The 24,895-nt window shown below is 45.5% G+C and overlaps 1 protein-coding gene and 1 long non-coding RNA gene across 10 annotated transcripts in view; one reads left to right on the top strand and one right to left on the bottom strand.

Moving 5' to 3' along the window:
* The window catches only part of LOC109550132 (uncharacterized), a 154,313-nt gene that overhangs the window by 9,925 nt on the left and 119,493 nt on the right, over positions 1 to 24,895 (top strand). For 8 of the 9 annotated variants that reach the window (XR_012326581.1, XR_012326583.1, XR_012326580.1 and 5 more), the window contains exons 5-6: positions 353 to 453; positions 1,207 to 1,381. This is a non-coding gene — a long non-coding RNA (uncharacterized lncRNA). Of the gene's footprint in view, positions 1 to 352; positions 492 to 1,206; positions 1,382 to 24,895 lie in introns of all 9 variants that reach the window. The other variant, XR_012326577.1, reaches the window with a different exon arrangement.
* Positions 12,408 to 13,547, bottom strand: LOC117308469 (actin, cytoplasmic 1-like). Its single transcript, XM_073793733.1, is given in 1 exon segment — positions 12,408 to 13,547. A coding segment is annotated over 1 exon segment (1,140 nt).

The raw sequence follows: 24,895 nt of genomic DNA, 5'->3' as shown, positions 1-24,895 counted from the left end.
TCAACTGAGACTCAGGCTTCTCCTCTCCTGTGTTGCCATCCTCATCATGTGGTGTCTTCTCATTAAACAGGATGACTGCTTGAGTTCCAGCCATCACACCTTCAACCCAGTTTTTAGCAAGCAGAAAGGGACAAAATAGAACTAACCTCGTTCCTTTAAGGACACTTCTTGAAAGTTTCGTAAGATATTCTACTTGCATCCCTTTGAGCAGCACTTAGTCACGTGACCACACTTTGGCCTGGAAATAGTCTTTATTCTAGAGGGTTATATGTTCAATGAAAAAATCAGTTCTATCTTTAAAAGGGAGAATGGATACTGGGAACATTCAGCATCATCACTGTGTTTTTTACAGATAAAGAAACTGAAGCTCAGAGAGGTGAATGACCTTCTGGCGGTCACACAGCCAGGAAGAGGTGGAGCCTGGATCTTCTGTCCCTGGGCCCTTTGGAGCAGGTGGGCTCCAAAGATATACTCTGCCGATTTCTTAAGGGGTGAGGAGGACTGTGGATACGTGCATAACCCCCTCTACAGACCCCAGGAACACCCAGTGCCCAGGTCCTGCCAGCCAGGCAGCCTTGTGCCTGCAAGCCCTGGCAGCCTGTCCGGGCCCAGATCGATCACCCCGGCACCAACCATGCCCTGGGCCTGACTCCATCCATCCGTCTAATGCCGCATTGACTGTGCTGGGTCACGTTCCTGAGGCGGCCTCAAGAGCGCTGAATAATTCAGTTCTGCGTAATGGGATAATGAATTTACTGACAACCCAGTGTGGTCTCGGTACTTACATGTCAAGAAATACTGACTCCCTAGGCCTGCTCTGCAGGCTGGAGACGTACACGTGCCAAGACACTGTTGCCTTTACTTGCCTCGTGGGGTTCAGGCTTGACTGAATGGAGACCCTACTTTGGTCTCACTGAGTCTTAAACTGCTTTGCCTAGTGGGGAGCCTGGGGGTAGGGGGACTGCCTGGTTGGGACTTTGGGGCGAGGTGGAACTGGAATCACAGAAGCTTGGACATGCAGAGCTGGAAAGGACCCCTTGGTCCTGCATACCCATTTTATGAACCGGGAAGCTGAGGTTGTGGCAGGGACGGGCCTCTGCTCCTGCACACTGTGTTCTGTGGCTGGGGACACCGGGGATGCCTCGGGACTCCAGGGAGGAGCCCTGCTTGTTTTCCTTCTAACCTGCTGTTTTCCCCGTCCCCCAGCTGCTGAAGGGTTGCTGCTAATGACTCCCAGCTGCCCCTTCGCTGGAGACGAGCCCTCAGCCAAACGAGAGGCGTCCCCCGGAAGGCCGGCCCACCCTGCCTTCCTTTCCCGACCTGGGCAGACGATGGCTGATGACCGGCTGATGTGGTGCAAAAGGCCACCCCAAGCCTCAAGGTAGGACAAACTCTGTGATGCTATTAGGGGTCCAATATCCTTGGTGGGACTGCGGCTTGACCCCAGCTGAGACCGTGTTCTGGCTTAGCTTTTACCCCTTCCCTATCCTGCTTCCCTCACTCCCTTTCTCCCCAGGGCCTCCCCCCCCACCCCATAAATCATCTGAATGGGAATCTCTGACTCAGGTTCTGCTTCTGGGGAACCCTCCTGAGGCAGCTGCGTTTCCTGGTCTGAGCCCTCCTTTCTGAGGACTCCTCCTAGAGCACTAAGAAAGGCTCAGGGCCGGGAATTCTTGCCGCTGGCTCTGCTGTGTGATGGTGAGGAAATCACTTCTCCACCCTGAGCCTCAGTTTCCCCTTTTGTATGGCTGGGGTTGAGGGAGCCTCTCTCAGGTCCCTTCCAGCTCTGAAGGTCTGTGATATGACCTGAGGTGCCAGGAAGCCTTCTGCTTTCTTAACTAGCGCCACATGTGCATGGAGTCCTACCATCGGGGACTTTTCTCTGAAGGCTTTTTCAGAATGCAAAATCATCTGAGATGAGAATGAGTTTCACGTTAGGTGATCACACTGCAGGGCAGACTCTCTCAAGGTGGGATCCTTGGGTCACCTGAATCCATCACCTGAAGGGGACTGCCTGGTTGGAACTTTGGGGCGAGGTGGAACTGGAATCACAGAAGCTTGGACATGCAGAGCTGGAAAGGACCCCTTGGTCCTGCATACCCATTTTACGAACCGGGAAACTGAGGTTGTGGCAGGGACGGGCCTCTGCTCCTGCACACTGTGTTCTGTGGCTGAGAATGCTGGGGATGCCTCCGGGCTCTGAGGAGGAGACCTGCTTATTTACCTTCTAACTTGCTAGTTTCCCCATCCCCCAGCTGCTGGAGGATTGCTGCTAATGACTCCCAGCTGCCCCTTTGCTGGAGACGATCCCTCAGCCAAACGAGAGGCGTCCCCTGGAAGGCCGGCCCACCCTGCCTTCCCTGACTTGGGTAGCCAATGACCGGCTGATGTGGTGCAAAAAGGCCACTATTGGGGACTACCTTTGAGTCCTACCATTGGGAACTTTTCTCTGAAGGCTTTTTCAAAATGCAAAAGCATCTGAGATGAGAATGAGTTTCACGTTAGATGATCATGCTGCAGGGCAGACTCTCTTAAGGTGGGATCCTTGGGTCACCTGAATCTATCACCTGAAGAGGTGCTTATTATTAATATTTCCCTTCCCTTCTTCGTATTTGGACAGGTAGCCACTGTCCATTCCTTCATGGAGTTTTCCAAACAAGTGTGGCCATATTCTGGTACCAAGGACGAGTGGAAGGCTCAGGCCATTTTGGAGTGATTCTGGCCTCTAAGCAGCCCTAGACTCCTGTGTGTGGGTTACAGTGAAAGAGAGAGAGAACGCAGACAGAAGTAGACAGACAGAGGGATGGAAGGAGAGGGAGAGAGAGGCAGAAGTCGAGGAGGAGGAGGGCGAGAGGAAGGGAGAAGAGAAGGAGGACAGGTTTTAGAGATAAACGTTGAGGTAAACGTGACAGTGAACCTCAAGTCAGACACAAGCTAGTCCATCACCCTGCCCCCGCCCCCATGCCGCAGCTGCAGCCTCTTCACTGTGTAATGGAGTAGACTGGGGCACCTGCCTCGCAGGGCGGTCGGCAGGGACGGATGGCTCAGCACGGACCCGGAGCAGGCGCTCCGCCAGTGGGTGCTTCTGCCCCACCCAGACTGGTCTGATGGTTTGGTTGCGGCTCTGAAGGTGGAGGGAAGATGACGTGACCTCAGGTGAACCTTTGTCTCACCTCTTCTGGAGATCAGTGGCCTTTTGGAGAAAGGGGAGCAGCGTTAGTGTGTATGTGTATGTGTGTCCCAGACTAGGTGCTTTCAAGTCATCAGAAGGCTGGGTATTTTGTTTGACGGGAAAGTGGCCTCCTGGACTAACAGCAATACGAGGAACACATTTGTCTCCTGACCAAGAGGGTGGGGTGGGGGAAGATTTTTAAGGAGCCGTCAGAAGGAAGGGAACTGGGGAGCCACAGCTGGGGTTAGCTGGGGAGAGAGTCACTGTTCCAGACCCCGAGACTGAGCTCCCAAACCTCGGGGGTTGATGTGTGTGTGGGGAGCCCTCTCTGAGGGGCCTCCTGTCTGCCCCAGATTAGTGAGGACGGCAGGGACAGAAATGGCCCCAGACTAAGGATGAAAAGAAGGATCTCTGAGTGGCGGGGTGGAGGGGGGATGAATTGGGAGATTGGGATCGACATGTATACACTAATATGTATAAGATAACTAATAAGAACCTACTGTAAAAAAAATAAAACTCAAAAACCAAAGTATTCATAAAAAAAAAAAAAGAAGGATCTCTGTCAGGAAAACAAAGCACCTGTGGGTGGTGGGCAGCAAGGAGCCCAGGGATCGCCTTTGCCTTGGGTGCTCTCTGGGCAGAGTCTGACCTCCAGGGCCTGGCGTGGAGCCTCAGCTGAATGAGGGAGCCCTGGGCTCCACCAGGCCTGGAGGCTGTGAGCAGGATGAAGGCAGCGGTACTCCAGCATCAGCTGGGAGCTCCGGGCTGGGGCAGGAGGGGTGGCTCCTCTCCCTGGCTCATGCCCTGCTCACCTGGCTAACTACTCATGCCTGTCAGGGAGGCAGACAGTGCTGTCTCCCCCAGGCCTGATGTGCCCCTGACTGAGCTGGTGCAGTGGCTTAAAAATGTGACTGAATCCTTAGACCCTCCTCTCATCAGGAGGTGGGGTCTGTGTCCCCTCGCCCTGAACTGGGGCGAGCCTCCTTGAACAGAATGTGATGGAAGCGATGTTCTCTGACTTCTGAGGCTGGTTAGAAAAGGCCAGGTAGCATCTCCGAGGTTCTCTTGGAAACTTGCTCTGGGAGCTGTCAGCTGCCCTGTGAGAAGTCCATCTCTGCGGAAGCCGCCTTGTGCAGGGATCACAAAGAGTGAGAGAGATGCCTGAGGGGCCCCAACTCATCCATCCCCAGCTGTTTGAGTCTCCCATGCCCCAGATATCAGACATGTGCATAAGGAAGCCTTTGAGATGACCCTAGTCTCAGCCACCAAATGCCTGCAATGCATGACAGACCCAGAGTGAGAGCTGCCTGCAGTCCAGGCGACCTCCGGATTCATGAGTGGAAGACAAGATCATATATGGGTTTCCTAGGGCTGCCTAGGTACCAAATGGCCACAAACTGGGCAAAACAACAAAAGTTTATTCTCTCAGAGTTCTGGAGGCTAGGGTCCAAAATCGAGGTATTGGCTTGTTCCTTGTGAGGGCTCTGAGGGAGAATCTGTTCCCTGTGTTTCTCCTAGCTTCTGGTGGTTGTAGGCAGTGCTTGGCTTTCCTTGGCCTGTAGGTGCATCACCCTGGCCTCTGCCTCCATCTTCGCATTGTGTTCTTGCTGTGTCTCTGTGTCCAAATCTCCCTCTTCTTATAAAGGACACCGTCACATTTAATTAGGGGCACCTGTACTCTATTATCTCCTCTTGACTAATTACATCTGCAATGACCCTATTTCTCAAATAAGATGACATTCTGAAGTACTGAGGGTTAAGACTTTAACATATCTTTTGGGGGGACATTATTCAACCCATGGCATATCATTATCATTTTAAGCCGCTATTTTGAAGTGATTCGTTATGTAGCAGTAGTTACTCAGAACATGAGAATTAAAGGATGGCTAGGGAAGCAACTAAAACATCAGTGGAAATGTAATTTACCAGAACATCCTTCTAGGAGGCTACTGTATGTGGTTGGGATAATTGATTTTCTAAGTAGCTTGGGGTCGAGTCTGGATCCTCCCCACAAAAGATGGATGTTCCAGCAACAACATGTGCTTGAATAAAAACAGACAGCTTCGCTAAAGCCTTCTAATGTGGGAAAAGAGCTTGAGTTTTGCTTTGTATTCCTCCCCCTTAAATAAATGTTGAATATTTACTTAAAGAGAATCAATATGATTATTAGAGTGTTCCTGGCCTCCATATATCTCAGCATGGCCTTGTTTACTAACACCTACCCTGTCAGAGCACTGATTAACTGTGGGCTACAGTTGCCTGGTTAAGTGTCTGGTTTCTCCATAGACTGGAAGCAACCCTAAGAGCAGGGACAGGCTATGTCTTGTTCTCTCCTGAATCCCCAGCACAGTTCTTGGCACATAGTAGGTGCTTAATAGTTAGTCTCTGAAAGCATGGATGTTGGAAAAGGAACAAAGGGACTTAAAATCTATATGATGATGAAAGGTGTATAAATATATCAGCTACAGAACATCTAAGGATGCTAGGAAAAAATATTTTTGAAATTTGAAATTCTTTTCTGTTAATGGAAGAGCCTGTAAGCAAATAAGGGAATCATAAGAGGCCAGGAACAAATTGGAAACATCAGTCCAGGGAAGTAAAGACTGCTGGACACCCTGAGGACTTCTACCTTGTTGGGCAGCCTACAACTTCCACACCTTGAGCTTCTGTGGCACAAGAAAGACAAGGATGAAGCAAGGGATGATAAACATGACCAGGAAGATTTGAAAAAGAACCAGACAGAGGTTCTAGGAATTTAAATATATCACATACAAAATTTAAAACTCAATGGAACAGTTAAATAGAATAGACACTGCTGGAGAGGGAATTAGTAAACAGGAAGATAGATTTGAAAAATTATACATAATGCAGTACAGAAAGAAAAATGAAACTATGAAGAAGAGGTTAAGAGACATGGAGAGTGCAGTGAAAAGCTCTAATATATGTCTAATCAGATATTTGGAAAGTGATTATAGGAATAATGGGAGAGGTATTATTCAAAGAGATAGCAGCTGAGAATTTTCTATGATTATTAAAAAATATGAATCTTCAGATTCAGGAATTCCAGTGAATCCCAAAAAGGGTAAATAAAAAGAAGTCCATACACAGATACGTCATAATCAAATTAAAGAATATCAAAGACAAATAGAAAAAAATAAAAGAGAAGTAGAAGATCTTAAAAATACCCAACAGGAAAAAACTTCGTTGTTCACAACTTCTCTAATTAGAAGAAATTAGACTAATGGTGACTAGTTATAATAGTATGAATAGTAACAATGAAAAACAGAATAATGATGACTTTAAAGGGCTTTTAAAATTCACACCAACTAGGGACTGTATACCCCAGCCCCTAATAAGACTGAAATAATTTCTTAAAAGATAATTTATCTTTTAAGGATAAATGTAGATCCTAAGTATGTGCTAAAGAAAATTGAAAACGTATATTCATACAAAAACTTGTACACAAATGTTTATTGCAGCATTATTTATAATAGTGAAAAAGTGGAAACAACCTAAATATCCACCAACTTATGAATGGATAAACAAAATGTGGTATATCCATACAGTAGAGTGTTACTTGCCATAAAAAGGAATGAAGTTCTGATCCATGCAACAACATGGATGAACCTTGAAAACATAGGCATATCGATAGAGATGGAAGGTAGATTCGTGGTTGCCAGAGGCTGGAGGGGAATGTGGAGTGACAGCTAACAGGCATGGGCTTTCTTTTTGGGTGATGATAAGTTCTGGAATTAGATGGTGGCGATGTTTGTTAAATCTTATAAGTACACTAAAACCACTGAATTGTACACTTTCAAAGGGTGAATTTTATAGTATGTGAATCATATCTCAATAAAAATGCAAAAAATAAGAATAAGGGTAGAAATAAGGACATTTTCACTTACAGGCATACCTTGGAGATGTTGCAGGTTCAGTTCCAGGCCACTACGATAAAGCGAATATTGCATTAAAGAAAGTCACAGAAAGATTTTTGTTTCCCAGTGCATATAAAAGTTATGTTTTGGGAATTCCCTGGCGGTCCAGTGGTTAGGACTCGGCACTTTCACTGATGAGGGCCCAGGTTCAATCGCTGGTTGGGCAACTAAGATCCCACAAGCTGTGTGTCGTGGCCAAAAAAAAAAAAAAAAAAAAAAAAAGTTATGTTTACACTATACTATGTTCTGTCAAGTGTGTAATAGCATTATGTCAAAAAAGTGTACATAATTTATTAAATTTATTAGTTTAAAAATATTTATTGCTAAAAAATGCTAACCATCTTCTGAGCCTTCCAATGAGTTGTAGTAGTAACATCAGAGATCTGATCACAGATAACCATAGCAAATATAATAACAGTGAAAAAGTTTAAAATATTGTGAGAATTACCAAAATGTGACACAGAGCAATGAAGTGAGCAAATGCTGTTGGAAAAATGGCGCAGATAGACTTGCTTGATGCAGGGTTGACACAAACCTTCAATTTGTGGAAAAAAAACACAGTAACGAAGCACAATAAAATGAAACTCAATAAAAGGTATGTCCGTTTTCTATAACTGAGAGAATTTATAAACAACAGACCCCCATTCAAGGAGTTTCTGAAGAATGAGCTTGAGAAGAAAAATGATCTGAGGAAAAACGTCTCAGATACCAGAAGTGATGATGAATTGAGAAAATAATAAAAATATGGGTAAATCTAAACAAACACACTGATTGTCCAAAACAATGTCTATTCTGTGGGGTTAAACAGGAGATGGAACTAAAATCCTGGACCGTAAGTATAATAAATGGAATTAAAGCTTTCAAAGCACTTTGCATTGTTCAGGAGAAGGGTAAGATATTGATTAACTTTAGACTAAGTTAAGTTAGGTAATAATTTCAAAATACTAAGTCACCAATAAAAAAAAATAATAGAATACCTATCCTCTACACAGTAGAAGGGGGAGAAATGGGATGAGTAAAAAACTTCAAAACAGTGCAACAAAGAAGATGAAAATAAATCCTTAGGAAGCAGGACAAATTAAAATAAAAACAAAACAAAAACAAGATCCTAGAAATAAAGTCAAATATATTTGTAAGCTCTATAAATATAAATAGACTGAACTCTCCAGTTAAAATTATATACTCTCAGATTGGATTGAAAAAAGAATAACCAAATGCTGCTTACATGAGACACGTCTAAAAGCGATAAAAAATTGTAAGTAAAACAGTGAAAAAAAATCAGAAAAATGCTAACCAAAAGAAAATTAGCATAGTTATATTACTATCACAGAAAATAGAATTTAAGGCAAAAAGGCATCATTAGAGATATAGAGGGTCAATGTATGAAATTTAAATTTATCAGGAGAAAATAGTAGTTCTAAATTCATGGATACCTAATAATGTAAGTCCCTTATCAGACATATGACTTGGAAATATTTTTTTCCCATTCTGTGGGTTGTCTTTTCACTTTATTGATGGTGTCCATAGAAGCACCAAAGTTTTCAATTTTAAGTTCAATTTATCTTTTTTTTTCTCTTTTTTCTCATGCTTTTAGGGTCATATCTAAGAATACTTTGCCAAATCCAAGATCACGAAGATTTAACCCTATGTTTTCTTGTAAGAGTTTTATAGTTTTAACTCTTACATTTAGGTCTTTGATCCATTTTGAGTTAATTTTTGTGTATGGTGTGAGGTAGGGTTCAACTTCATTCTTTTGCATGTGGATATCCAGTTGTCCTGGCATCATTTTTTGAAAAGACTATCTTTTCTCCATTGAATGGTCTTTACACCCTTGTCAAAAGTCAGTTGACCATAGATATATGGGTATATCTGTACTTTCAATTTTAGTTCACTGATCTATATATCTATCCTAGTGCCAGTACCACACTATCTTGATTACTGTTGCTTTGTAGCAAATTTTGAAATCGGGAAGTGTGAGTCGTCCTACTTCATTCTTCTTTTTCAAGATTGTTTTGGCTATTCCTGGTCCCTTGTAATTCCATGTAAATTTTAGAATCAGCCCGCCAGTTTTACAAAGAAGTAGCTGGGATTCTGACAGGGATTGCATTGAATCTGTATTCAAGTCTCACATCTCTTTGCGAAGTGAGCGTATCTCCAATCAGCTGGTCCACGAGAGTAAGGCCAAAGGACGTTCCTGACCAAGCTGGTCTGGTATGCCCCCATGTACGTGTCCTCAAGAAGCTACGTTCAGTGTGGGTATCCCTGGGACTGAATGTGTGCAGTAAGTGTGTAACTGACTGAAATAGGAACCCAACTCTTCAAGACCTTTCCAAGGTTGTCCTCATGACTGTAGTAATGGATGATCTTAGGTTGGGTCCCCCAAGAAGCAGACCTTGAGGCGAGGATTCATGTGAAAGTAGTTTTGTGGGAGGTGGTCTCAGGAAGTTCTGGAAGGGGAGTGAGGAAGGTGTCCAAGGAGGGCAGAGAAGTCAGGAGTGTGTGTCTAAATGAGCAGGTCATTGCTATGGGCATCTGGGGCTCAGTCCCATTGAGGACCTCTGTGAGAGCGTAGAGAACAGGGTTTCTCAACCTCAGTACTATTGACATTTTGGACTGAATAATTATTGGTTGTGGGGTGCTGTCCTGGGTGTTGTTGGATGTTCAGTAGCCTCCTGGCCTCTACCAGATGCCAGTAGCAACCATCCAACCAAAATGTCTCCAGATATTGCTCCATGTCCCCTGGGGGTGCAAAATTGTACCTGGTTGAGAATCACTGGTATAGATTTGTCTCAGAATTGTCCCATCCAAGAGGGGAGAAGGTGGGGGGGATATATACACCAACTCCCAATCATCGTTAAGGCTGCTTCTGAAGGTGTCAAATCCCTGCACTTCTGGCCTGTCCTGAGGGTCTCCCGAATCCTAGGCCAGAGAAAGCTCTCAGGCAGCAGAGAAACTACCCATAGTAAGAAGCCACCAGCATGCGTGGAAATAATGAGGGCTGCAGGGATGTGGGCCCCCGTAGCGCAGCTACCTGGATTATGCTGTGTGAGGCTTTGGAGACCCCAGCTCCTTCCCAGATCTGCAGCTTGGCCTGGACTTCCACGTTCCTGGGGCTTTGCAGGTTCCACTGCATCACTGTGTTGAAACCAACCCACCCCCGAGCAAGGCTTTAGCCCCTCAGCTCACTTCCTAGTCTCTGCATCTGTCACTGCTCCTGCAGGATGAGGAAAGATGACTTGCGAAGACTGATAGACAGAAAAGACCTAAGTGATGTTGTTTCCCCAGGTGGAAGGCACTGGTGGGAAAGTTGCTCACAGAATTCCCCTCCTCTTCCCTTATCAGCTCCTTGCACCCACTAGAGACGCTAAGGATGTTCTCCTTTTTCAGTATGCTGTGTGACTTTGGGCAATCACACCTCCTCTCTGGGCCTCAGTCTTCCTTCTATAAAAAACACGGGCCTAAAAAAAAAAAACACGGGCCTGCTGGGGGTGGACCAGATGACCTTGAAATGTCCTTCCATCTCGAGTGGCTGCTGAGAGCCCTGGGAGGCCGTGGGGAGTCACCAGGCAGCCAGAGCCTGGGGGCCGGCCGGAAAATGTGACAGCTCGGCCCCCGGTGGTGTTGCTGGCCTCTGATCTCCACTCTGTGCCCGATACTCTGGGTCTGGTCACAGCCCATTGCGGCCCCTCGCTCACTCAGGAACATCTGCTACAGCATTTACCACGTTAATAGATTAGCTTTGAGAATCGGGCAGGTGTTTTCCACCCAAGCCAGAAAACATCAAAATCAGATTGCTCTCCAAGACTTTCCGCACAGGCAATCGAGTTAGAATGACTCGTATGGTCTAACAGATAATAAAACACACATAACATTTGCTTTAAGGTACAGGCAGGGGTATTTTGTCCCGTGCTTAGGAGAAACAAAAACTCACTCTATTTGGGAATAGGGTAATTGAATACAGATGGGAGGAGGTAAATGAAAGAATTTAGCAAATATCTCAGTGGAATAGCTAATGGGAATGAGACAGAATAGGAAATTAAAAATTATTCGAAGCAGATGGACCATTCTTTGAGTTTTTAAAAATTTATTAGGGCCGCGAAAAAATGTGTCTGTTTATTTTCTACGGCCATGAAATTAATGACTTGGTGAGTTTTGCTTGTGCAATTTTATGACTGCCATGTCATCTGTCATAATTTGGGGGCTGTTTGATATAGATTTATGAATGTCCCCACCCCCGCACCCCTCCCTGATTTATTGGCGTGGGTCAGACATGAATTAGGCTGTCCCCTATCAAGGGAGCAACGCCAATGGCAGCGTAACCCCACAGGCCCTGGGTGGGGGGCCTTGGGGGATTCTCAGCCCGGAGGTGAGTGGAAAAGCCATGGAGGGGCTGTGGGAAAGGGGTAGGCCTGACCTGGCTGAACTTCCTCTGCAGGGATGACCCCAGCCTGCCCGGGCTGGGGAGGTGTTCGGAAGGGGTTTCTTGCAAACTGTGGGGAGCAGGAAGCCAGCCCGGGCTGCTTGTGCTTGGCCGGGAGTGAGGTGAGGGCTGTTGCTGCTGCTTCAGCCCAGCCCAAGGGCCACCTGGCTTCCTGTCCCTTCAGCCCCCATAGCTGGGCTCATCTGTCTCTAGACCTGAAGCTCAAGGAAGGAGAAGAAAATTCACAAATTGGGAATCTGTGTGCCTGGCTGCATGCTGGGGTCTTACATGCATCCTCTAGATGGTGGTTAAAATAGGGCTTTACAACCAGCAGATTTGGGTCCAGTTTCGATATGATTCTTCCCAGCTGGGTGGCTTTGGGCTGGTTACTACCCTCTCTGAACTTCTTTCCTTCTCTGTAAAGTGAGAATAGAAATGCCTAATGAGGGCTTCCCTGGTGGCTCAGTGCTTGAGAGTCCGCTTGCCGATGCACGGGACACGGGGTTCGTGCCCAGGTCCGGGAAGATCCCACATAGCATGGAGCGGCTGGGCCCATGAGCCATGGCCGCTGAGCCTGCGTGTCCGGAGCCTGTGCTCCGCAACGGGAGAGGCCACAACAGTGAGAGCCCCGCGTTCCGCAAAAAGCCCTCGGCTACCTTGTAGAACTTTGGGGATGCTCCATCCAACCAACTGCTGCCACCTTCACCGTTCCAGTTTTTAAATCCTGAGTCAAGCACGCACACACACACACACACACACACACACACACACACACACACAAATCAAAAAAGACAAAAAAACCCACACCAGATAAAGCCATGCCAGTCTCATCTCGTTTTCTGCACGAGTTAGGTTTTGTCAAGAAATGGGTGTAATGCAACTAACAGCCCACCTGGAAGCATTTGCGGTGGACGATGGAGGCGCCAGACTCAGTGTACTCCTGCTTGCTGATCCACATCTGCTGGAAGGTGGACAGCGAGGCCAGGATGGGGCCGCCGATCCACACGGAGTACTCGCACTCAGGGGCAATAGTGATCTTGATCTTCATTGTGCTGGGAGCCAGGGCGGTGACTTCCTTCTGCATCCTGTCGGCGATGCCTGGGTATGTGGTGGTCCCGCCAGACAGCACTGTGTTGGCATAGAGGTCCTTGCAGATGTCGACGTCACACTTCATGATGGAATTGAAGGTAGTTTCGTGGATGTCACAGGATTCCATGCCCAGGAAGGAAGGCTGGAAGAGACCCTCAGGGCAGTGGAACCGCCCATTGCCAATGGTGATGACCTGCCCATCGGGCAGCTCGCAGCTGTTCTCCAGGGAGGAGCTGGAAGCCGCGGTGGCCATCTCCTGCTTGAAGTCCAGGGCGATGTAGCACAACTTCTCCTTGATGTCATGAACGATTTCCCGCTCGGCCGTGTTGGTGAAGCTGTAGCCATGCTCCGTGAGGATCTTCATGAGGTAGTGCATCAGGTCCCCGCCAGCCAGGTCCAGACGCAGGATGGCCTGGGGGAGGGCGTACCCCTAGTAGATGGGCACCGTGTGGGTGACCCTGTCACTGGAGTCCATCGCGATGCCAGTGGTGCTGCCAGAGGTGTACAGGGATAGCACAGCCTGGATGGCCACGTACCTGGCTGGGGTGTTGAAGGTCTTGAACATGATCTGGGCCATCTTCTCACGGTTGGCCTTGGGGTTCAGGGAGGCCTCAGTCAGCAGCACGGGGTGCTCCTCGGGGGCCACATGCAGCTCGTTGTAGAAGGTGTGGTGCCGTATCTTCTCCGTGTCCTCCCAGTTGGTGACGATGCCCTACTCGGTGGTGTACTTGAGGGTCAGGATGCCTCTCTTGCTCTGGGCCTCATCACCCACATAGGAGTCCTTCTGGCTCATGCCCACCATCACGCCCTGGTGCCGGGGTTCCCCCACGATGGAGGGGAAGACAGTCCAGGGAGCGTCGTCGCCCGCGAAGCTGGCCTCGCACATGCCAGAGCCGTTGTCGACCAGGAGTGCAGCAATATCGTCATCCATGGTGAACTGTGGGGAGAACAGGACCATGAGCCGGGGGTCGGGTGGGCCGCCCTCGCCCTACCCACTTCCCTGGTGTCTGTTTTAGATAGGCTGGTTTAGGAAGGCCTCTCTGACATGGTAACATTTTTTTAATATGTAATTTTATTTATTTTTGGCTGCGTTGAGTCTCCGTTGTGGCGCAGGGGCTTTCTCTAGTTGTGGTGAGCGGGAGCTACTCTTCCTTGCAGTGTGTGGGCTTCTCGTTGCGGTGGCTTCTCTTGTTGCGGAGCATGGGCTCTAGGTGTGCGGGCTTCAGTAGTTGCAGTACGCGGGCTCGTAGTTGTGGCTCGTGGGCTCTAGGGCGCAGGCTCAGTAGGTGTGGCTCACAGGATTAATTGCTCCGTGGCATGTGGGATCCTCCTGGACCAGGGCTCGAACCCATGTCCCCTGCATTGGCAGGCAGATTCTTAACCACTGTGCCACCAGGGAAGCCCTGTGGTAACATTTTGAGCTGAGACCGGAAGGAAGTGAGCTATGCATATAGATATTCAGGGAGAGACTTTCCAGGTATAGAGAATAGCAAGGGCAAAGGCCCTGAGGTGGGAGGATGGTTGGAGAGTCTGGGAAAAAGCAAGAAAGCCAGAGCAGAATAAATGAGGAGGAAAGTGATTTTAAAGTCCATTATCTCATTTGAACCCTACCACAGTTCCCCAAGGTGGGCGTTATTAACCATAGTTTTACTGATGGGAATACTGAGACTCAGAGAGGTCAGGTCACTTGGCCAAAGTCACACAGCAGAGAAAGCTTCCAGCCCTGCGCCTCTGTGAACTTTTCCCGCTGTACCACATTACTTCTCTGGACATTACAATTGGGTGGCACTGCAGAGTGGGACCAAGAGTCCAGAGAGGGGGTGAGAGCTGGAGAAAACTGCAAGGTGGTGTACAGTTCCTGAGATGTCTGGAAGGTGTGGCTCTGCGTGCAGGCAGGACTTGCTCCTGTGGCCAGGAGGCCCATGGCAGCCCGAGCTGTAAGGATTCTTTAAGGCCGAAGTGCTGGGCTGTGACAGGGCAAGATGGATGAGAGCACTGGGCTTAGTACCCGACTGAATTTCCTGAGCAGTTTTCATCCAGATGGTCTCTGGGAGAATAAGGTTTAAGAAGATTGATTCCCTGGGAAGGGAGGACAGGAAGGAGAAAGGGCTCCTGGCCTGTCTGCTCCCAGTGGAAACGTCTCTTGTCTTTGAATAAAGGAAACTACTGCTTTGAACGGTGTGACTGGACGGGCTTAGTGGCTTGTGTGATTTGCAGGCCTCAAGAGTGGGGCGGGAGGACAGGAAAGGGGTGGTGATGGCTTTCCCGCCTGGGAGGAGGGCAGAGGGGGAGGCGCCCCTCCTTCTGGGCAGGGGCACCTGCATCCCGTGCAGTGCTAAGGGTCCACTCGGGTGCAGTCTCCTCAGCCCCGCCTGGATTTCTCCATCCTCTGCTTCCTCTTTCACCTCTGAATGACTTCAGGTCTCCTGTTGACCCCAAGTGCTCACAGCTTCATGCCTCCAGGTCTCTTCTCATGCTGAGCCTGGGCTTGGAAGGCCACCATTCTGTGGTGGGGCGGCCAGTGACGTGACACTTACTGTGTGTGTGTCGGGGGATAAATGAGACAGAGAACTGGCATCATGGCAGGAAAACTGGCATGAAAGTTGCAGAAACCTTCTGGGAGAGAAAGGACCAAGACTTGAAGGTATTCAGAGCTTTGGGAGCGTGTATGTGAAATGCTGTGAATGTTCTGAAACTAACTTGGCGATGGTTGTACATTTTTGTGACTTGACCAAAAACCGTTGAATTGAACACTTACAACGGATGAATTGTGGGATGTGTGAGTTGTATCTCAATAAAGTAATTATTAAAACAACACCAAAAAGACCCAGTGGCAGGGAAGGCTATTGAGGTCCCTGAGATAAAAATCATCATGGGACAAGCTTGGGACCGGTGGGCTGGCTGGTGGCTCTGCGTGGGGCAGAGAAGGCAGCAGAGACGAAAATCTGCCTCAGTCCAGTTGTTCTGGTTTGTGTCCTGGGATTTTGTGTGTAGCAAATTATTTTTTTTAATATACTTTTAGAAAATTTCAAACAGATGAAGGTACCAAAGGATTCATTAAGAAAATGTCAAATGGAACGTTTTAAAAATCCCAAAAGAGAATAGTATAATGAACTCCTGCGTACCCATCATCCGACATCAACAATTATCAACTCATGGCCATTTTTTTTTTTCAGTCACATCCCCGTTCACTTCTGCCCTTTCCAGCTTATATTGAAGCAAATCCCACACATCATATTTCATCTGAAAATAACATTATTATACCTAAAAGAATTAATAGTAATTCCTTAAGATCATCAAATATCCAGTTATTATCCAGATTTCCAAATGCTCCATTAATGTCTTATTTTTAAAAGTTTTAGTTTGTCTGAGTCAGGATCTAAATAAGGCCACACATTGTGATTAGTTGATATATATATATATTTTAATAAATTTATTTATTTATTTATTTATTTATGGCTGTGTTGGGTCTTGGTTGCTGTGCACAGGCTTTCTCTAGTTGCAGCGAGTGGGGGCTACTCTTTGTTGCAGTGCGTGGGTTTCTCATTGTGGTGGCTTCTCTTGTTGAGAAGCATGGGCTCTAGGCGCATGGGCTTCAGTAGTTGTGGCATGTGGGCTCAGTAGTTGTGGCTCATGGGCTCTAGAGCGCAGGATAAATAGTTGTGGTGCACGGGCTTAGTTGCTCCACGGCATGTGGGATCTTCCTGGACCAGGGCTCGAACCTGTGGCCCCTGCATTCGCAGGCGGACTCCCAACCACTGTGCCAGCAGGGAAGCCCCATCTGAGTCTTTTTTTAATCCATAAGTTCCTCCTCTTTTTTTTTTTTTTCTTGAAGTTGGTTTGTTGAAGAAACTGGATTTTTGTTCAGAAAAGTTTCTCACAGGCTGAATTTTCCCATTGTATGTTTAGCAAGCTCCTCTGGACTCTGAATTTCCTGTAAACTGAAAGTTGGGTCTCGAGGTTTGATCAGGTTCAGTTTTTTTGTTTGTTTGTTTTTTTCTGTTTTTGGCAAGGCTATGTCGGTGGTGGTATGTTATTCCATCAGGAGACACATAGTATCTGGTTGTCTTTCTTTTTGTGATACTCAATGTCTAGGTCCATAAATTCATAAGGGGCTGCAAAAATTATCATTATTCTTTCTGCATTTGTTGCAAAGAGAAACTTCTCCTCATCTACTATTTGGTTTCCCAGTGGTACAATTCATATAGGAAAGGCAGGATAAAGCTGGATTTATCCTTTTATCTACCAGTCTTGAAAAGAACGAGTTAGTTTCCTATCATTCTCCTGAGTTTGTTTGTTTGCTTTCAGTATCATTATGAACTCATAGATTTAAACATATTTGGTGAATTTCAATCCACTGCAGTTAGTTTTATTATTGATGTCTTACTTGTCCCATCTTTGTCCAATGGGAACACTTCAGTTGGCTCCCGAGTCCTTTTGACGCCACCCTAGTGGTCTTTGAAGAGTCCTCCCTGGCTGATATGATATGGCTCATCTTGTCCATTCCCTGCCTCAGAATTGGGATCAGCCATTTCCTGTGGGTGAATAAACCTAGGTACGTTTGTGGAGAGGAGCATCCTCTCTTACATCCTGTGTACCATTTTGGCTTGGGCACTGCATGACTCAAAGAGCTCAATCTGGTCCCATTAGTGCGGACAGAGAAAGTGGCTGAGGTCTCAGCGTAAATAGCACTTTCTCAAGAAAGCCCTCAGTGCTCCCCCAGACCACCTCAACAGCCCCTCTTTTACATTTCTTACTTTACTCATTTTGGCAACAGTCAACATTCTTGGTTGCAAGCAACAGAAACTATCTCTGCTGACTTAAATAGAAAAAGGATTGATTTTTTAAGAAGTATGTATTAGGATGTTGGTTTGCCTGTACTGACAGATAAAGATAGAGCATTTATTTCTCTCTTGTAAAAATGTAAGATGATAGGCAGTTGGAGCAGGGGAGGCTGCAGGGTGACTCTGCTCCTCAGAGTTGTCCAAGGGCCCAGGTTCCTTCTGTCTTTTTGCTCTGTATCCTCCATGACAGTGCTGTCCAACAGAATTTTTGGTGATGATGGAGATGTTCTTTATCTGTGCTGTCCAGTACAGTAGCTACTGGCCACATGTGTATATTGAACACTTGAACGTGATTAGAGCGACTGAGGAACTGAGCTTTAAATTTTATTTTATCTTAATAAATTTAAATTACTTTAGGCTCATGTGGATAATGGCTCCAGGGTCAGACAGCATATGTCTAGAAGTTGTCCTCATCTGCCTGGCTGTGAAAGAGACTCTACCAATCTACCTTGTAGATTTCAGGATGGGAAGAAGGAGGAGGGGCAAGCAGCTTCCTTCTGAGGACACACATCAGTTCCTGTCCCTTCCCATTGGCCAGAACTTAGAGGGTCAGGCTTTGCTGCAAGGGAGTCTGGGAAATGAAGTCTCTATCTGGAGAGCAGTTGCTGCTACTAAAAGGAAGAAGAGGGAGAATAGATATTGGTGGACAATTAGAGACAAGGAAACTGGGTAGCTTTCGACTGTTGCCAGGAGGTGGGGACAGCAGAGAATTAGCTTTTGAGACCTCCAAGGCAGACATAAATCTCCAAATTCTCACTGTGTTGCTGATCCTGTATCTTGCTCACTCTGTGTCTCCTGGGGCACAACTGAGGGGTTAATATTGCCACCCCAAATCTTACAACAGGATCCCCAAGTTCCACAGCTAGCTGTATGGTCATTTCATTATTTAATCCTCAAAAAAAATTCTAGGAGGAAAGAACTATCACTATTCCATCTCCAAATCTCAGCCTCCATCTTCACATCACCTCTTCGTGTCTGTCTCGAATCTCCCTCTGCTGCTCTTTCATAAGGGCACTCGGCATTGGATTTAGGGCCCACCTGGATAATACAGGATAAGCTCCTCTTTTTAAGGTCCTTAACTTAGTTGCACCTTTTGCCATATAAGGGAATACTCTCAGGTGCTCAGAAAGGACATAGACATATCCTTTTGGGGGTCAGCCTTTATCCCACTACAACCCAACTCACAAACCTGGTAAGTAGGTCCCTGGGTTACACAATTGCAGACACATGGTGTTTAACGTGGTGGCCCTATTGGTGACAGCAGAGCTGGGATTTGAATCCAGGCCAGCCTGATTCCAAAGCCCACTGTTTCCATCTAGAATTTAACCTCTAAAGGTTTGAGAGTTAGAGCAGTTCAAGAACAGATAGCTGTGGTTAGCTCAACACTGGTTAGATTCACGCTGAAGGCTGGATCTGAAGTTCTCATCCCGGTTGAACTTCTCAGCTCCAGCCAGGATCAGGGGTTTTCTTCTCTGTCTCTTTTCCCCCTCTTACTAGTTCCTTCACTGCACTGGTGGGTTGTGCTGTGCCTCTAAAAGAGAAGAATTCCTCACATCTGTAAAGTGATTTACCCCTTATAAAGCAATTTCATATAATATAAAGTTGAGGACTTTTTTTTTTTAGAATTGGTGCTACTTATTGTTCTTGATTTAAAAAGCAGAAGAGTTGAGATCCTTCGGTATTTTTAAGGAAAAACAGCCCCCAGATTAAGTTGACTTTGTAGCTGACCCTTGCTTGATTCCTTTTTAGGGTCAGTGGCCTTTGATAGAAGAAAAATACCCTCACTCCTGCAGCCTGAGGAAGTGGAAAGACAAAGGAGGCTTGAGCAGCTCAAGGCAGGAAGAAGGCAGCCCAGCGTGGGAGCTGCTCCCCAGGGCAGGGGGCTGTGGAGAAGGGAGCTGCCCAAAGGCCTTGCTTGCCTCCATGGGGAGGCTGGTTCCAGGCTCTTCAGAGCTGGGTGCCAGGCTGGGAAGCAGTACCCAGGGGACCAGCCCCTGACTGGGTGTGGCTGCTTTTCCCCGAATCCTAGCATGTGCACCCTCAAGGGCACTCATGCCCATTCACTGCAAAGCTGCACACGTTTCCATACTCAGAACCCATATTGACACGCACTGGTGCACGCGCGCGCGCGCACACACACACACACACACACACACGTCTATTTTTGAATAATACTTGCTAGCACTTATTAGGTACTTCCTGTGTACTGGCACCGTTTGATCAAGTGCTTTTCACTCATGAATTGGTTTCAGTCATTACCACAACCTTGTAAGGTAGGTAATATTATTTTTCCCATTTAACAGATGTAGAAACTGAGGAACAAAGAGACTAAGTCACTTGCCTGAGTTGGATTTGAACCCAGCCCATCTGGGCCTAGAGTCCACACTGCTTCACCCAGGCCCCCATCTACTCTGGTGTGACACATATGCATGTACACACACACATTGTGTCACTCACAGTGCTACCAGTTTGTGTGCAAATGCTCTCTGACACACACACTTACTGCTGACCCTACACGTGCACTCCTGCTGCCCCTCCTGCCTTCCTTCCCCTCCTAGGGACCAGTTTTCTTCTGAAGCCAATGGCGGAGGCCGGGCCAGCCGGGTGTCAGGGTCAGGATGGGGGCAGGGTGGCCGCTGACAGGGTGATGGAAAGCAGGAAAGTCACAAATAAGCAAACAGCCCTGCCTGGACACAGCCTCGCAGAGCGTTTCCTGAATGTCCAGGGACATGTTTATTTTTCGACGACTATCCAGAGCCGACCCCAAGTCTTTTCCTTCCGAATGGCCGTCTTGATGGAGCCATGGTGCTGTGGGTCTGGCTTGTTCAGAGCTGATGTTTACAAATGTCTCTCTTCTCTAACAGAGGCTGGGAGGCCCTAGTGGGGTGGGTCCCATCTTACTTTTCAACCTCATCCCTCCAACCCCAGGTTCCTGGCTGCTGGCTCTCTGACCCCACACCCTTCAGCCCACTCCAGCCCCCCTTCCTTTGTTTGAGCTGTCCTTTGCCTGGGATGGCCAATTCCTGTTTTCTAGGTAAATCCTACTCTCCTTCCTGGGTCTAACTCAAATGACATTTCCTCCAGGAAGCTTTCTAGGATTCTTTCAAGGTATAAGGAATCTCTTCCTTTTCTTGGCACTGAAAAAAAAGTTAAATTTTAATTGTGGTAAAATACACATAAAATTTACCATCTTAGTCATTTTTAAGTGTACAGTTCAATAGTGTTAAGTACATTCACACTGATGTGCAACCATCACCACCATCCATCGACGGAACTCTTTATCTTGCAAAACTGAAACTCAGTCCCCACTAAACAGTACCTCTCCATTCACCCGTCTCCCCAGCCCCTGCAACTACCATTCTACACTCTGTCTCTGTGAATCTGACAACTCTTCGTACCTCATATCAATGGAATTGTACAGTATTGTGTGTGTGTGTGTGTGTGTGAGTGACTGATTTATTTTACTTAGCATAATGTCCCCAGTGTTTATCCATGTTGTAGCACACATCAGAATTTCCTTCCTTTTTAAAGGCTGAATAATATTCCATTGCATGTATATACCACATTTTTTTTATCCATTCATCCATCAATGGACACTTGGGTTGCTTCTTCCTTTTTGCTATTGTGAGTAATGCTGCTATGAACATGGGTATATATCTCTTTGGTACTTTGTTCTTTTAACACAGCACTTGTTTGTCCATTCATTTGTTGATGGATATTTGACTATTTTCCAGGTTTGACTATTACAAATAAAGCTGCTATAAATGTTTGTCTACAAGTCTTTATATGGACCTATGCTTTCATTTCTCTTGGACAGATATCTGGGAGTGGGCTGGATATGCTAGGTGTATATTTAACTTTCTAAAGAGACTGTCAAACTGTTTTCCAAAGTGGTCATACCAATTTACATTCCGAGTAGCAATGTACGAGAGTTCCTGTTCCTTCGTATCCTCACCAACACTTGGTATGATAAATCTTTTTTATTTGAACTATTTTAATAGGTGTGTAGTGGTGTCTCATTGTGGTTTTAATTTGCATTTCCCTATTGACCATTATTTCTCATTTCTCATTATTTTTCACTTCTTTGGGAAAGTGTTCAAATCTTTTGCTGATTATTTTTTTATTGGGCTGTTTGTTTTCTTATCATTGAGTTTCGAGAGTTCTTTGTATATTCTGGATATAAGACCTCTATCATATGTGATTTGTAAACATTTCTCCCAATCAATGACTTGTCTTTTTATTCTCTTAACAGTATCTTTTGAAGAGTAGAAATTAACTTTGTTGAAGTCTTATTTATTATTTTTTCCTTTATGTATATGCTTTTAATGTCATATCTAAGAAATTTTTGCCTACCCAAAGTGACAAAAATTTCTAGAAATTTTTTGTTTTTCCTTTGGGGCTCCACCTTTTAATTGTCACATTTTAGGGAAGGAACGGAGTAGGTGATGTAATAAAACAAAACAGTAGGCATTTCATCACGATCACACCAAACTGGAAAGCAAAACATATCACTTGATAGCCTTGGAGGAGTGTATTTATGGAAAACTCCAGGATTCTCTGGAATTCACACTGTACAGGAAGCCCTAGTTTCTCATCTCTCCTTAGCAAGGTAGAGAATAAGAGAGAAAAGAAGTCACTACCGGCAGACCGAGAAGATGGCAGACTAGTGTCTCTGATAAACCACCTTATTGGGGTTTGGATGCCAGTTTCTTTTATAGCACAGAAAGGAGTTAGAGACGAGGAAGTAAAGTAAAAAGGCCATACGTTTTGCAAATATCCCCTGGAACTGCCAGCCTGGGTAAGGGGATGTGTTAAAGTCTTTTTTTTTTTCCTTTTGGCAGCCATCCACAGGTGGGCAGGGTCAGACTGTCTCCCTCTGGGTCCTGACTCCTGGAGGTGGGAGGCAGCAACTGCTGAACCCGAGCGCGGGTGACCGTGGCTCTCCGCGTCCTTCTCTGACAGCTTCCGCCCTGCTGGCCAGTGGGCAGTGAGCCCAGCGTGGACGCCCTCCCCCACTAGAATTTTTATAGTTTTAGATTTTACATGTAAGTCATGATCTATTTTGATCTAATTTTTTTACATATATATACATAAGTATATATATTCTGTTTTTACATTCTTTTCCATTATAGGTCATTATAAGATATTGAGTATAGTTCCCTGTGTTATACAGTAGGTCCTTGTTGGTTATCTATTTTATATATGGTAGTGTGTATATTTTAATCCCAAACTCCTAATTTATCCCTCTCCCTTCTTCCCTATTAGTAACTGCAAGTTTGTTTTCTGTGTCTGTGAGTCTATTTCTGTTTTGTAAATAAGTTCACTTGTATCCTTTTTTTAGATTCCACATATAAGCAATATTGTATGATATTTGTCTTTGTGTGGCTTACTTCACTTAGTATGATAATCTATAGGTCCACCCATGTTGCTGCAAATGGCATTATTTCATTCTTTTTTATGGCTGTGTAATATTCCATTGTATATGTGTACCACATCTTCTTTATCCATTCCTCTGTCGAAGGACATTTAGGTTGCATCCATGTCTTGGTTATTGTAAATAGCACTGCAGTGAACATTGGGGTGCATGTATCTTTTCGAAATATGGTTTTCTCCAGATATATGCCTAGGAGTGGGATTGCAGAATCTTATGGTAGTTCTATTTTTGGTTTTTTAAAAGAACCTCCATACTGTTCTCCATAGTGGTTGTACTAATTTACATTCCCACCAACAATGTGAGAGAGTTCCTTTTTTCTCCACATCCTGTCTAGCATTTGTTATTTGTAGACTTTCTGATGATGGCCATTCTGACTGGTGTGAAGTGGTACCTCATTGCAGTTTTGATTTGCATTTCTCTGATAATTAGTGATGTTGAGCATCTTTTCATGTGCCTTTTGGCCATCTGTATGTCTTCTTTGGAGAAATGTCTTTTTAGATCTTCTGCCCATTTTTTTTTTTTTTTGCGATACACAGGCCTCTCGCTGTTGTGGCCTCTCCCATTGCGGAGCACAGGCTCTGGACGTGCAGGCTCAGTGGCCATGGCTCACGGGCCCAGCCGCTCCGCGGCATGTGGGATCTTCCCAGACCGGGGCATGAGCCTGTGTCCCCTGCATCGGCAGGCAGACTCTCAACCGCTGCAACACCAGGGAAGCCCCTTCTGCCCATTTTTTGATTGGATTTTTTTTTTTAATTGAACTGCATGAGCTGTTTGTATATTTTGGAGATTAATCCCTTGTCAGTTGCATTGTTTGCAAATATTTTCTCCCATTTTGTGGGTTGTCTTTTCATTTTGTGTATGGTTTCCTTTTCTGTGCAAAAGCTTTTAAGTTAAACTAGGTCCCATTTGTTTATTTTTGTTTTCATTTCCATTACTCTAGGAGACGGATCCAAAAAGATAATGCTGCTATTTATGTCAAAGAGTGTGTTCTGCTTATGTTTTCCTCTAGGAGTTTTATAGTATCCAGTCTTACATTTAGGTCTTTAATCCATTTTGAGTTTATTTTTGTTATGGTGTTAGAGAATGTTCTAATTTCATTCTTTTACATGTAGCTATCCAGTTTTCCCAGCAGCACTTATTGAAGAGACTGTCTTTTGTCCATTTTATATTCTTTTCTCCTTTGTTGTAGATTAATTGACCATATATGTGTGGTTTTATTTCTGGGCTTTCTATCCTGTTCCATTGATCTATATTTCTGTTTTTGTGCCAGTACCATACTGTTTTGATGACTGTAGCTTTGTAGTATAGTCTGCAGCCAGGGAGCCTGATTCCTGCAGCTCTGGTCTGCTTTCTCAAGATTGCTTTGGCTATTTGGGGTCTTTCATGTTTCCATACAAATTAAACATTTTTTTGTTCTAGTTCTGTGAAGAATACAATTGGTAATTTGATAGGAACTGGATTAAATCCATAGATTGCTTTGGATAGTATAGTCATTTTGACGATATTGATTCTTCCAATCCAATAACACGGTATCTCTTTCCATTTGTTTGTATCACTTTTGATTTCTTTCATCAGTGTCTTATAGTTTTCGGAGTACAGGTCTTTTGCCTCCTTAGGTAGGTTTATTCCTAGGTATTTTATTCTTTTTGATGTGATGGTAAATGGGATTGTTTCCTTAATTTCTCTTTCTGACCTTCCATTGTTAGTGTATAGAAATGCAACAGATTTCTGTATATTAATTTTGTATCCTGCAACTTTACCAGATTCACTGATGAACTCTAGTAGTTTTCTGGCAACATCTTTAGGATTTTCTGTGTATAGTATCATGTCATCTGCAAACAGTGACTGTCTTACTTCTTCTTTTTCCATTTGTATTCCTTTTATTTCTTTTTCTTCTCTGATTGCTATGGCTAGGACATCCAAAACTATGTTGAATAATAGTGGTAAGAGTGGACATCCTTGTCTTGTTCCTGAACTTAGAGGAAATGCTTTCAGCTTTTC

Source organism: Tursiops truncatus, chromosome 16 (genome assembly GCF_011762595.2).
Source record: "Tursiops truncatus isolate mTurTru1 chromosome 16, mTurTru1.mat.Y, whole genome shotgun sequence".
In the NCBI taxonomy this organism is placed as follows: Eukaryota; Metazoa; Chordata; class Mammalia; order Artiodactyla; family Delphinidae; genus Tursiops; species Tursiops truncatus.
The sequence above is the reverse complement of the archived record's forward strand: the minus strand, read 5'-3'. Positions and strand labels throughout refer to the sequence as shown.